General features: G+C 37.4%; 1 protein-coding gene across 2 annotated transcripts in view; it reads right to left on the bottom strand.

Moving 5' to 3' along the window:
• Positions 1-11,447, bottom strand: part of LOC122423921 (solute carrier organic anion transporter family member 1B3-like) — a 61,748-nt gene extending 50,301 nt beyond the window's left edge. Inside the window, exons 1-2 of one of the 2 annotated variants that reach the window (XM_043441453.1) lie at positions 11,385-11,447; positions 8,495-8,646 (exon numbers count right to left, since the gene is read on the bottom strand). In XM_043441453.1, the coding sequence (XP_043297388.1) occupies positions 8,495-8,584 (90 nt within the window). In that variant the 5' untranslated portion in view covers positions 8,585-8,646; positions 11,385-11,447. Of the gene's footprint in view, positions 1-8,494; positions 8,647-9,020; positions 9,163-11,384 lie in introns of those variants that run through there. The other variant, XM_043441452.1, reaches the window with a different exon arrangement.
• Positions 11,448-14,737: the final 3,290 nt, after the last annotated feature.

The following is a 14,737-nucleotide window of genomic DNA, read 5'->3' as shown; positions in this document are numbered from 1 at the left end:
AACTGAACTGAAGGCACAGTATAATTAAAATAAAATGAAAGACAGAGAACTTTTTACAATCAAGAGAAGAGAAACTTGTCATAGAAAGAGGAACCCCAGAAGACTAAGAGCAAGTTTTTCAGCATAAACCTTATAAGTCATGAGAAATGGAATGATATGTTAAAAGAACTCAGAAAAAAGCAAAACAAACCATACCATCCAAGAATACTATATTGAACAAAAGAAACCTTCCAGATGAAAGAGAGGTAAAGACTCTCCCAGACAAACCAAAGCTGAAGGAGATCATCAACACCAGACTTCCCTTATAAGAAACACTAAAGGGAGTTCTTCAAGTTGAAATTAAAGAATACTGGACAGTAACATGATAGCAGAAGAAAGCATGAAACTTGTTAGTGAGGTAGACATAGAAACAAATACAAAATACTGCATTACTATAATAGTAGTGGGCAAATCAGTTTTGATTCTAGTGTGAAAATTTAATGACAACAATATTTTAAAAAATTATAAAAAATATTTTAAAAGATAGTATATGTAGATGTAAACTGTGACAATAATAATGTAAAGTATAAGAAAGGGGAGAATTTAATATGTAGAGCTTTTCTGCTATCAAATTTGTTGTTATCAGCTATATAACTGTTATAGATATGGAGTCACAAAAGGCCCCAATCTGCCAAAGCAGTCCTGAGGAAAAAAGATCAAAGCTGGAGTGTCACTCTACCAGATTTTAGACAACGGTACAAAGATACAGTAACCAAAACAACCTGGTGCTACCACAAAAAACAGATACACACACCAACAGAACAGAATAGAGCCTAGGAAAAAACCTCGCATATCTATGGTCAATTAATCTACAATAAAGGATATGAGAATATACAATGGAAAAAAGACAAATCTCTCAACAAGTGGTGTTGGAAAAAAATGAACAGTTACATGTAAGACAATGAAATGAGTACATTTCCTCACACTAAATGTGTGTGTATGCAATGGAATATTACTCAGCCGTTAAAAAGAATTCATTTGAATCAGTTCTAATGAGATGGATGAAACTGGAGCCCATTATACAGAGTGAAGTAAGTCAGAAAGATAAAGACCAATACAGTGTACTAATGCACATATATGGAATTTAAAAAGATGGTAACGGATAACCCTATATGCAAAACAGAAAAAGAGACACAGATGTACAGAACAGACTTTTAGACTCTGTGGGAGAAGGCGAGGGTGGGATGTCCTGACAGAATAGCATTGAAACAAGTATACTATCAAGGAGGAAACAGATCACCAGCCCAGGTTGGATGCATGAGACAAGTGCTTAGGGCTGGTGCACTGGGAAGACCCAGAGGGATGGGATGGGGAGGGAGATGGGAGGGGGGATCAGAATGGGGAACACATGTAAATCCATGGCTGATTCATGTCAATGTATGGCAAAAACCACTACAATATTGTAAAGTAATTAGCCTCCAACTAATAAAACTAAATTTAAAAAATGTGTGTATGTATATATATATGTATATATATACACAACTCAATATGGATATATATATATATATATATATATATATATATACACACACACAACTCAATATGGAATAAAAAGCTGAATGTAAGACCTGAAACCATAAGACATCTAGCAGAGAACATAGGCAGAACACTGTTTAATATAAATTGCAACAATAATTTTTTTGGATCTGTCTCTTAAGCTAAAAAATTTCAAGCAAAAATAAACAAAGGAGATATAATTAAATCTAAAAGTCTTTGCACATCAAAGGAAGCCCTGGATAAAAAGAAAAGATAGTCTATAAGATTTGAAAATCATATGACTGGCAAGGTATTAATACCCAAAATACATAAATAGCCTATACAACTCAATATTTTTAAAAAAATAATTAAATAATTGGCAGAAGATCTGAATAAACATTGTCCAAAGAAGACATACAAATGGCCAACAGACACATGAACAGATACTCAACATCAATAACAGATAAATGCACATCAAAACAACAAGTGTAAGATATAACCTCACACTTGTCAGAATGGCTATCATCAAAACAACTACAAATAATAAGTGTTGGTGATGATGTGGAGAAAAGAGAGCACTTGTACACTGTTGATGGGAATGTAAATTGGAGCAGACACTTAGAGTATGGAGGTTCCTCAAAAAACTAAAAATACAACTAATATATGATCCAGCAATTCCACTCCTGAGTATATATCTGGAAAAATCAAAGACACTAATTTAAAATGATATATGCACCCCAATGTTTATAGTAGGGCTATTACTCAACCATAAAGAAGAATGAAAATCTCCCATTTATAGCGATGTGAATGGACCTAGAAAATATGATTTGATAAAAACAAATACTGTATGATATCACTTACATGTGAAATCTAAAAATTAATACAAACAAAGGCTTTTTCTGTATAGCAAAACAGAAAGAGACACAGATACAGAAAAAGAACTAGTGGTTTCCAGTGGTGAAGGGGAAAAGAGGAAGGACACAATTAGGTGTATGAAATTAAGAGATACAAACTGCTAAAATAGACAAGCATTAAGTCTTCCCTGATGGCTCAGATGATAAAGAATCTGCCTGCAATTTAGGAGACCTGGTTCAATCCCTGGGTCGGGAAGATCCCCTGGAGATGGGAATGGCTACCCACTCCAGTATTCTTTCCTGGAGAATTCCATGGACAGAGGAGCCTGGTGGGCTATGGTCCATGGGATTGGGGATTGCAAAAAGTCAGACATGACTGAGTGACTAACAATTTCACTTTCAAGGATATAAGATATAGCACAGGGATTTACAACCGTTATCTTGTAATAAGTTCTAGTGTAGTATAGTCTGTCAAAATACTGAGTCTCTATGCTATATACCTGAAACTAATATAATATTGTGAGTCAACTGCACTTCAATTAAAAAACTAAAATTTAAAAAGAAGCAAGACTCAACTATCCCCTATGTATAAGACTCTCACTTTCTTACTTTAGAACTAAAGACACACAAAGACTGAAAGTGAAGTGACAGGAAAAGCTATTCCACGAAGTAGGTAGCCAAAAGTGGTTGTATTTACTTCAGAAAAAATAGATTTTAAGTAAAAATGTCACAAGAGACAACAGAAGACATTAATATTAAAAATAAAAGAGTCAATTGACCAGGAAGATTTAATAAATATCTCTATCTTTCTATCCCCAACATCAGAGTACCTAAATATATAAACACTGAATGGAGAAATAAACAGCAATACAATAATAGTAGAAATTTGAATACCTCATTTTAAATAGTAAATAGAATTAATAAAGAAATGGATAACTTGAACAACATTTAGACCAAATTGACCTAAAAGACATACACAAAACATTCCACCCAACACTAGCAAAATACATATTACTTTCAAGTGTACACATATCTTTGCATTTTTGCCACAAGATAAATTTTAACAAATCTAGGAAGATTGATCTCATCCCGAGTATCTTTTCTATCCACAATGGAATGAAACTAGAAATCAATAGCAGGGTAAAAACTGGAGAATTCACAAATATGTGAAAACTTACAACACCCTCTTGAACAACAGTAGATCAAAGAATGCTAAAAAGAATTTAGAAAATACCTCAAGACAAGCAAAACTGAAATCACAACATACCAAAACATATGGGATGTACACATACAGTACTAAGGAGGAATTTCATAGTGATTAGTGCCTAAAAATAAAATGAAGAAAGATCTCAAATCAGCCATCCAGCTTTACATTTCAGTGCGCTGGAGGGACGTGGTTTCATTCCCACACACACGACAAGGTGATGGCAACCTGGCCAAAGCACGTACGATTGCTGGCATGTCCCATGCAGCATGTTTGGAGAGCAGTTTTGAGTTAGCAAGATGGCCTTGTGTACAAAGTATGTTAATTGCTGTCCAATAATAAAGCTCAGGGAAGCAATAAAAATAATGGTTCAGTTCAGTTCAGTTCAGTCGCTCAGTCATGTCCGACTCTTTGTGACCCCATGAATCGCAGCACGCCGGGCCTCCCTGTCCATCACCAAGTCCCGGAGTTTACTCAGACTCATACCCATTGAGTCGGTGATGCCATCCAGCCATCTCATCCTCTGTCATCCCCTTCTCCTCCTGCCCCCAATCCCTCCCAGCATCATGGTCTTTTCCAATGAGTCAACTCTCCGCATGACATGACCAAAGTACTGGAGTTTCAGCTTCTAGCTACTAATAGTACTATACACCAGATGTTCTACTGTTGTACTTCTATTAGTGGATTTATTTCTTAGCGTAATTCTGTCAGTCAGATGCTATTATTTCCCTTTCACAGATGAAAAATCTTAGATACAGAGAGGATAAATGACTTCCTCTAGGAAAAAAATATATTTACAGGTGTTGGAGATTAGGACCTGGGCCTCTTTGCATGCCATTACTCTGCCTAACTATGAATATGTTAGGTAACATGGTAAGGGGATATTAAGTTTGCAAATGGAGTTAAGGTTGCTAACCAGATGACCTTGAAGAGATTGTCATATGTTCTCTTTGTTAACTCAGTGTAATCCCAAGCATCCTTTAAGCATGGATGAGAGAGTAGAAAATTCAACACCAATGTGATGCAATGTAACAAATATTTGATTGACCATCACTAGCTTTGAATACAGAAGAAAGCTATTAAAGTTTCTAGAAACTGGAAAAGACAAGGAAATTAACTTTCCTCTAGAGTCTACAGGAAGGAACACAACCCTATCAACACCTTGGGTTTAGCCCAATGAGACTTATTTCAGACTTCTCGACTTCAGAATTGTATGATCATTACACAGCTGTAATAAATTTGTGTCGTTTTATTCCATTAAGGACATAGATATGCACACACACCTATACATATGTGTGCATTTGCATGTCAGTGTCAAGTGGTGAAAAATGCTATGAAAAAAAAATCAGTTTGGTTGAAGAGTTATGGATAGCAAATGTTATCTGTATATATGGGTGATATATGAGATATATATATATATATATATATATATATATATATATATATGTATATGTATATAATACCACTGTTTATATGGGGTGGTCAGGGATGAGATAATGTTTAAACAGAGATTTGAGTGAGATGAAAGTGCAAGATATGGAGTATAACATTTCAGATGAAGAAACAGTAAGTACCAGTTTCTCCAAGTCAGAAGTGCACTTTGCATCTTGGGAAATAGCAATAGGACAGAGGCAATGAGCCAGAGGAAGACTGTGGGATAGGGATTCTGTTGGTGGATACAAATGGGATAGTTATCCTGATGATTTCTGGAAAAGGAATGGGAATGAAGGTAGACTGAGACAACTTTTACTTTTGCCCTGTTATTTATATTTCTTTGAAGATGATGCATTACTTTTAAGCTTTTAAAGAATTTTCATTATAACACAGCAGTACAAGAAATCTGGAGTACAGAAACAGGTATAAAGATGAACAGCGTACGGGCAGGGTTTTTATAACCTACGTGGTTCTGCTCAAAAATTGAGGGAAAGGAGTAAGAAAGAATCAAACCATGCTGTTGTTTGTTATTCAAGATTATTTGCTATCTATTTGCACTTTTACACATTCTACATGCTGAGTCTATATACACACCTCAGAAACAACATGTGCATTTGTATGTGTGTGGGCACATATGTTTGCTTGAAGCTGAATTATTTGGTATGAAGGGGAATATTTGGAAGTATAGAATGACAAAGATTATTTAAAAATCCATTTATAAATCCATGCTTACCAGAACATCTTGAGGGTACTAATATTATGGAAACTCATAAATACTTTAGCAACATGGAGTACAATTGAGATCATGGGATTTCAGACTGCCTGAGTTCAGACCTTGAATCCAGCACTTACCAGCTTAGGGACCTAGAGAACGTCATTCAACCTCTTAAAAAAGAATTTTTTTTTCCCATGTGAAAAGGGATATAATAGCACATGGCTGACTGAATTGTGATAATTAATACACCCACTAGTAAAACTAAAACAGGCTTCCTTGGTGGCTGCATGATAACAAATCCACCTGCAATGCAGGAGATGCTGGTTCCATCCCTGGGTTGCGAAGATCCCCTGGAGGAGGGCGTGGCGACCCACTCCAGTATTCTTGACTGGAGAGTTCCGTGGACAGAGGAGCCTGGCAGCCTACAGTCTGTAGGGTCACAGAGTCAGATAACAACTGAAGCACCTGAGCACACAGACACGGAGAACTGAAACACTAGGACAGAACTTCCCTGGTGGTACAGTGGAGAAGAATCTTGCCAGTGCAGGGCACACGGGTTCAGTCCCTGGTCTGGGAATGTTCCACATGCCGTGGAGCAACTAGGCCCATGCACAACTACTGAGGCCCATACACCTAGAGCCGTCCTCTGCAACAAGGGAAGCCACCGCATTGAGAAGCTCCATCTGCCATAACCAGAGAAAGCCGGCACTGCCAGTGTTCAGTTCAGTTCAGTCGCTCAGTTGTGTCTGACTCTTTGTGACCCCAAGGACCGCAGCACATCAGGCTTCCCTATCCGTCACCAACTCCCGGAGTTTACTCAAATTCATGTCCATTGAGTTGGTGATGCCATCCAACCATCTCATCCTCTGTCTTTCCCTTCTCCCACCATCAATCTTTCCCAACTTTCCCATCTTTCCCTATCTTTCCCATCAACTCGTTTCCAATGAGTCAATTCTTCGCATCAGGTGGCCAAAGTACTGGAGTTTCAGCTTCAGCATCAGTCCTCCCAATGAATATTCAGATTGATTTCCTTTAGGATGGACTGGTTGGATTATTACACCTCCAATGTAACCAATAAAAAACAAAAAATAAAATACTAGAGTAGTGTCTTGCATAACAGTAAGGGCTCAATATACTATTTTTGTGATTGCTTCTCTGGTCTTTATTATTGGACTGCAATTAACATGCTTTATACACACTGATGACTTGCTAACTTGAAGCTTTTCTACAAATATGCCGCAAGAGACTACACAGGCAACTTTATTTGCTTTAGGTGGTTTGTTGTCATTTGAATACATGTGCAAATGAAATCACTATAACTGTCCATGTTTAAAAGCAAAATAATCCAGCACATCATACTACCCCTTGACAATACAGTTGTTCCAAATGCATTAGCCAGTAGCTTCTCCTGGTGACTGCTTCTTGGCTTAAATATTACTTAAATATTTCATCAGAATAGACTTTACCAGTAATCTCTAAAAAACAAACAGACCTCATGTTCCCTGGACAAAGTTAAAAAATACCTTATATAACATGATTGCAATTGAGTTTAATCTCTGGTCTTTATTCAACTAGATAAAGCTATAACTTTGAAGAAAACATTTTAAATAATGATTAGGCTCCTCTCTCATGGGATTCTCCAGACAGGAATACTGGAGGGGGTTGCCATGCTCTCCTCCAGGGGATCTTCCTGACCCAGGGATCAAACCCGCATCTCTTTTGTCTCCTACATTGGCAGGCAGGTTCTGTATTACCACTAGCACCTCCTGGGAAGCCCTATGGGGGTTTAAAGGCTTTATTACCATGTGTAAAATAGATAGCCAAGGGGAATTGGCTGTCTGGCTCAGGAAACTCAAACAGGGGCTCTGTATCAACCTAGAGGGGTGGGATGGGGAGGGAGATGGGAGGGAGGTTCAGAAGGGAGGGGATATATGTATACCTGTGGCTGATTCATGTTGAGGTTTGACAGAAAACAACAAAATTCTGTAAAGCAATTATCCTTCAATAAAAAATAAATTAAAAAATGGCTTTGATTCAAGAGTTTTCCATTTACAATCTAGATGACTTCATGCATACTTCTCCATTTCCCTTTGTCTTAGTTTCCTTATTACTGTGCTCAAGGATTGCTTTTCCCTGTCTGCGAAAATCCCAATACAGTCTATATCATTCAGTGTTTCACTGTTTTGTGACAAAAGCAAGATACAGGATTATCACTTTTATCCATTGCATACAGAAAAATTAACTGACCATCTCAAGTCATCAACTAGGCTTTTGGGCCAGGTCTTTTAGTTATTACAGATCTCTTTCCCATCAGACTATATTATTTAAATTAATAGAGCAAAATTTCTATTTTTTTAATTAAATAGGTCAAGACCACAAAGTGATTCACAAGACTGATAAATCTTCTCTGTCAATAGGTCACATATAAGATTTTTTAAAAAATATATTATCCGTTATACAAAGACTACTTTTATTCAAATCATATTTTTTATAAGTACCTTTTGTTCCATCAGGAATGAAGAGAGGATACCAAAATCTTTCTAAATTTTCAACATTAATAAATTCTAAGCCAGAAATATCACCAAATAAATATTTTTTCTGATTTAAAGACTGATGTATACCAAGATAAGTATCATTCTATATTTTAAGGTATGCTTCTTTCAAAAACTCTAATTTGAAATATAATGTTCTTTAAAAAGACTGGCTGCCTTTTCTTGAAATAAAAATTCTCCCTTTACTTATTTTGGTTTGAAAATATAAAACTCATTCCACCTTGAATCCATTGCAGCAGTTTCTAGTTTTCTTTTTCTCAGAAGGTTGTGCCTCTGCTGTCTTATCCGAATGATGATTTTGGTCCATCATTGAATTGCATATATCATGTGAATGTTTTCAGTTGTTGTTGATATTTAGTTCAAAATGATCACCTTTTGAAAGAGAAAAAGTATGTTTTATTTCACATTAACAATTCAGAAATTAGAAAAACGTCACGGTCAACATCCATCAATCAATAGTTCCACAAATATTCAGGTAGGATTTATTATGTCTTGATGAGGCAGAAATTGCTAGACAGTCTAAGACTCTGAGACCTTGGTTCTTTTTTAATTTCATTTTTTTCCTCTTCCCAAGTAAGCATCTCACTCTTTGTTCCAATTACCAGGCATTCAGAGGAATGCCTCCTTGGCCTGGAGGGTCATAAAACTATTCAGACCAAGGATAAGACAATCATTACCTGCTGTCCAATTTATCAAGTGGGGGATCCCCCCAAAACTCCAAGAAGACCATTAGCTCTTAAACATACCTTTCGTTACTAAATAATGGTCTGGGGTCTTGAGAAACGGTTGAGGGATGGCATCACAATGTCTAGAGAAACTGAGAAATGTGCGATCCAAAAAAGCCATAAAAATGACAAACTGGACTTTGCGACACTCAAACTGATTGGTCAAAAACGATGTATATTAAAGTCACGAGCCAACCAAAGATATACAGTTTGATACTAGTAAAGATACAAAACTGCTGTAATCCCTGCCTTCTGGGGGCTCTTCACCCTCTCTCAGTGTCTATGCTGTGAGCTTTGTATCTCTATCCTTTAAAATAAACTTTGCCTGTGTGAGTGTTTGCAAGTTTGCAGATTTCATTCTTTGGCTCCATGAACAGAACTCGGGGTCATGTTTCACTGAGCACTGAAACGCAAAATGAAGGGGAAGCACAAATACACGCACACACACACACACACACACAAATTTCTAGTTTTAGTGAGATTATAATTTAGGAAGATAAGTTTATAGAGGGAAACTTGAGTCAACAAATAAGGTAAAATAGAGTCATATGCTAGATTAGATTCAATAAATTATTAAAAATATCTATTAGAAATAAAATGTGGGGACTTTCCTGATGGTACAGTGGATAGGAATCCACCTGCCAGTGCAGAGGACATGGGATTGATCCTGGTTCAGGAAGATTCCACGTGCCACAGAGGAATTAAGCTCACACCACAACTATTGAGCCTGTGCTCTAGAGCCCTCGAGCAGCAACTACTGAGCTAGGAAGAGTAGTCCCTACTTGCCACAACTAGAGAAAATCTGTTCACAGCACAGCCAAATAAATATTTTTTTAAAAGAGAAAGAAAATTTTCTTACATTTTCTGCATATCTACATTACAAAATCTAGGAAGACAAATGTATGTTTAATTCATCTTTGCATACTCAGTCGTGTCTGACCCTTCGCGACCCTATAGACTGTAGCCCACCAGGCTCCTCTGTCCATGGAATTGTCTGTGAAGAATACTGGAGTGGGTTGCCAATTTCTTCTCCGGGGAATCTTCCCAATCTGGGGATCAAACCCACATCTCTTGCCTCTCCTGCACTGGCAGGCAGATTCTTTACCTCTGAGCCACCTGAGAAGCTCTTAATTCATCTTCATGTCTTTACAAAGTGTCAAACACTGCCTTCCACACAGTAGATAGTCAAAATGAGCAGAAAAAACAATGTAATGAATTATTAGAATGGCCTAAAAAGGTTTCATAGAGAAAATACCTCTGGAACCAGGCTCAAAAAGCAGGTAGAGTTTGGACTTGTTAAAAAGAGCTTAGTGTACTCTCAGTACCTCTCAGAGAGTCTATGGTCATGCTTAACATCACCATAACTGCAATTCCACTTTATTTTAATTAGTTAAACAGATCATTCCTTTTCCTTGTATCTCGACTACTTTCCCAGACAGACTCCTTGTCCTCACCTCTCTCCTACATATTGGGGAAAATATCCAGATAAAAAAGTTGGAAAAGTAAGCACTTTTACCTTATTTCTGGAAAAAGATTAAATTGTAATAAATCACTACAAATTAATTAAAAGAGTGGAATATCAATTCAGAGTTGACTCTAAACACCATGACATTTTAGCCTGACCTGTACTGGTGGTACTGAGGGGGGAGAAAAAGGGAAAACAGCACTCACTAACTTCTTAGATCTTTTAAAGGTCTGTAAATAATTTAGTAATTTTAATTAAATAACTTTAACTATAATTATCAGGCTAGCCATCTTCCTGAATTGGAGAAGGGAACTGATATTTTTGAGTCCATAGTTTGTGCCGGGAACTGGGCTGAGCAGAATTTTTTCTCATTGAATCAGAGATAAAATTAACTTGAAAACCTATTTCCTCCCCTTGAGTCAAACTTGAGTTGAAACAAGTAACATCAAGGTGGGTAAGTAGCTTTGAAACACATCCCATTTCTCAGTGTTTACCAGCTAACTCTTCAACCCACATTATCCAGTTGGAATCAAAGAAATCAAGAGCAAGTTTAATAATTCTGTATAGTCAGTGATAATAATTGCCTTGTGGCATGTTTTGAGAAGATAATCAGAGGTTCATATTTTCAGACTTGAAGTTCCACTTGGATAGAGAGTAATAGAAATGGGACTTCAGACTTTATTGTTAAATCATCAATGTCTGATTTTCTGTCTTTTATTTTCAAAAACATAAGCCTAAGGCTCAGCTACCTCTAGAAGATAGGTTTGAAGGACTTAGAATATAAGCATGTAGAAGACACACAGCATAAAATGTGTAATATTTATCATGTCCATCAAAACAATTTTTATCCTTGATATTTGTTGAAGTTTCTCAAATAAGAGAAACAATGAAGTTTGAGAATTTCAAAGGTTCTTTCTTACCTGGACTTAGGATCCCACAGCAACAGCCACAGGTCTATCCCTTTATCTGTTGTCAGAGTCTCTTGCTAAATACATAGCTGTTATTTGTTCTTTTTTTTTAGTCCAATGATGATTAACTATCTTATTAGGTCATTGTCCTTGGCAAATAGAAGAAAATTTACTATTTATTATAAGAATCTCCATTGCACACATATTTAAAAAATTAATAATGTCTCAGAAATGACAAATTATTTGTATATAAATGTTCAAAAATTAAGCTTTATTTCTGAGAATAAGTTATATTTGCTTACTCAGTTTGCATATTTTTCTTTAAAAATACAAATACAACAGATTATACAAAGTATTAAAACTCTTCCATATAAAGAAGACTACAAGGCAATTTTTAAAACTTGTCTATAGATTGCTTGAATAGTCAAAGGATCAAATACACTGTTTTTGCTTGATTCTATTTGTTGTGAATGTTGCTCAGTCATGTCTGACTATCTGCAACCTCATGGACTGTAGTCTGCCAGGCTCCTTTGTCCATGGAATTCTCCAGGCAAGACTATTGGAGTGGGTTGCCATTCCCTTCTCCAGCATATCTTCCTGACCCATGAATCAAACTCAGGTTTCCTTTATTGCAGGCGGATTCTTTACCAACTGGGCCACCAGGAATCCCCCTTTTGTTTGATACTTGGGTGCAATTCTACCATGATGTGTCTGGATACCAGATGTCCCATGTGGAATAGTAAAAGTGCCAATTTATTATAAGATAGATTTTCTAAATGACAAAATTTTTTAAAGACGATGGAAGTCAAGACTACTTTGCATGATAGATTTCTTATATCAATGTCTGCAGAAAGATAGATCACACGATTTCTATTAACTTGGTTTTTAGAGAAGGGGAGAGCTTGATCCTGTTGAAAGTTTTCTTGAGGAGGTATGCAGTTTCATCCTCTCATTCTTTCATTAACTCACTCAAACATTTTTGAATCCTTATTATACCTCTTTAACCCAGTCACTGGACTCTGTTCCGGAGGTGAACAGAAGTTAAGTAAAAGTGAAAGTGTTAGTCACTCAGCTGTGTCCAACTCTTTGAGACCTCATGTACTGTAGCCTGCCAGGATCCTCTGTCCATGGAATTTCTTAGGCAAGAATACTGGAGTGGGTAGCCATCCCCTTTTCCAGGGGATCTTCCTGATCCAGGGATCAAACCCAGGTCTCCTTCACACGTACTGATGTAAGTGTCAACTTAAAAAATTGTCACAACCTAAAAGTTGAGTGTTATGTTTATTTGGTGGGAATTTTTAGGACTTCAAACATGAGACGGTGACTGTAGCCATGAAATTAAAAGACACTTGCTCCTTCGAAGAAAAGCGATGACAAACCTAGATAGCATGTTAAAAAAGCAGAAACATCACTTTGCCAACAGAAGTCCATATAGTCAAAGCTATTATTTTTCCAGTAGTCATGTACGAATGTGAGAGCTGGACCATAAAGAAGGTTGAGTGCTGAAGAATTGATGCTTCCAAACTGTGGTGCTGGAGAAGACTCTCGAGAGTTCCTTGGACAGCAAAGACATCAAACCAGTCAACCCTGAATATTCATTGGAAGGACTGATGCTGAAGCTGAAGCTCCAATATTTGGCCACCTGATACAGATAGCAGACTCATTTGAAAGGACCCTGATGCTGGGAAAGACTGAGGGCAAGAGGAGAAAGGGCGACAGAGGATGAGATGGTTGCATGGCTTCACCGACTCAATGGACATGAGTTTGAGCAAACTCTGGGAGACAGTGAAGGTCAGAGAAGCCTGGAGTGCTACAGTTCCCGGTGTCCCAGAGAGTCAGGCATGACTTAGCTTCTGAACAACAACAAGCCCAGGAGACAGCACCTCAGGTTACCCTGAGAGAACTGCTCTGAGGAGGCAGGAGGAGGAATCAGGTTATAGATAGGTTTGCAAGAAAGGGCAGGTAGTCTGAACATCAAAAGATTATTGTTAATAAAGAAAAACAGATATCTCAAGGAATTTAGCGCTTTTCTGTATATGGGAAGGTAGAAGAGTTTGGGCTCATTGAAATCATTCCTTTCACATGCATCTCAGCTATCTGGGGCCAGTATCTGGCGTTTTCCACCCCTCCCCCAGCTCCTCATTGCTCACCTTAGGGAGTGACTAATGGCTGCTTGATAGCAGGTATTGTTCTTCCTGGGCTCCCTCAGGGCTCAGAAATTCACATTTGGAGTCCCAGAATCATGGATGGCTGTGAAACCCTTATTTGTTTATAGGACAGAAATACTCTTATTTATTTCTTTTTTTTGTTTTCCATTTATTTTTATTAGTTGGAGGCTAATTACTTTACAGTATTGTAGTGGTTTTTGCCGTACATTGACATGAATCAGCCATGGATTTACACGTGTTCCCCATCCGGATCCCCCCTCCCACCTCCCTCTCCATCCCATCCCTCTGGGTCTTCCCAGTGCACCAGCCCTGAGCACTTGTCTCAAGCATCCAACCTGGGCTGATGATCTGTTTCACACTTGATAATATACATGTTTTGATACTGTTCTCTCAGATCATCCCTCCCTCGCCTTTTCCCACAGAGTCCCAAAGTCTGTTCTGTACATCTGTGTCTCTTTTTCTGTCTTGCATATAGGGTTATCGTTACCATCTTTCTAAATTCCATAAATATGTGTTAGTATACTGTATTGGTCTTTATCTTTCTGGCTTACTTCACTCTGTATAATGGGCTCCAGTTTCATCCATCTCATTAGAACTGATTCAAATGTATTCTTTTTAATGGCTGAGTAATATTCCATTATGTATATGTACCATAGCTTTCTTAACAATTGGTCTGCTGATGGGCATCTAGGTTGCTTCCATGTCCTGGCTATTATAAACAGTGCTGTGATGAACATTGGGGTGCACGTGTCTCTTTCAGTTCTGGTTTCCTCGGTGTGTATGCCCAGCAGTGGGATTGCTGGGTCATATGGCAGTTTTATTTCCAGTATTTTAAGGAGTCTCCACACTGTTCTCCATAGTGGCTGTACTAGTTTGCATTCCCACCAACAGTGTAAGAAGGTTCCCTTTTCTCCACACCCTCTCCAGCATTTATTGCTTGTAGACTTTTGGATAGCAGTCATTCTGACTGGTGTGTAATGGGACTCTGATTTCTCATAAGTAAGATTCAAACCTTTCTTCTCTCACATGAATAAATAATGTATATTATATATGTTTTATACATGTATGTTATTCATTATGCAGCATACTTAATATCATATATGTATAGAGATATATGCATGTACATATATATAGCTATTATATAGAGATAGCAATGTGAATGTATATGTATGTACATAGATATGCACATACACATGT

Source organism: Cervus canadensis, chromosome 21, assembly GCF_019320065.1.
Source record: "Cervus canadensis isolate Bull #8, Minnesota chromosome 21, ASM1932006v1, whole genome shotgun sequence".
Taxonomy (NCBI): Eukaryota; Metazoa; Chordata; class Mammalia; order Artiodactyla; family Cervidae; genus Cervus; species Cervus canadensis.
Note: the sequence above shows the minus strand (reverse complement) of the source record. Positions and strands in the feature narration are given on the sequence as shown.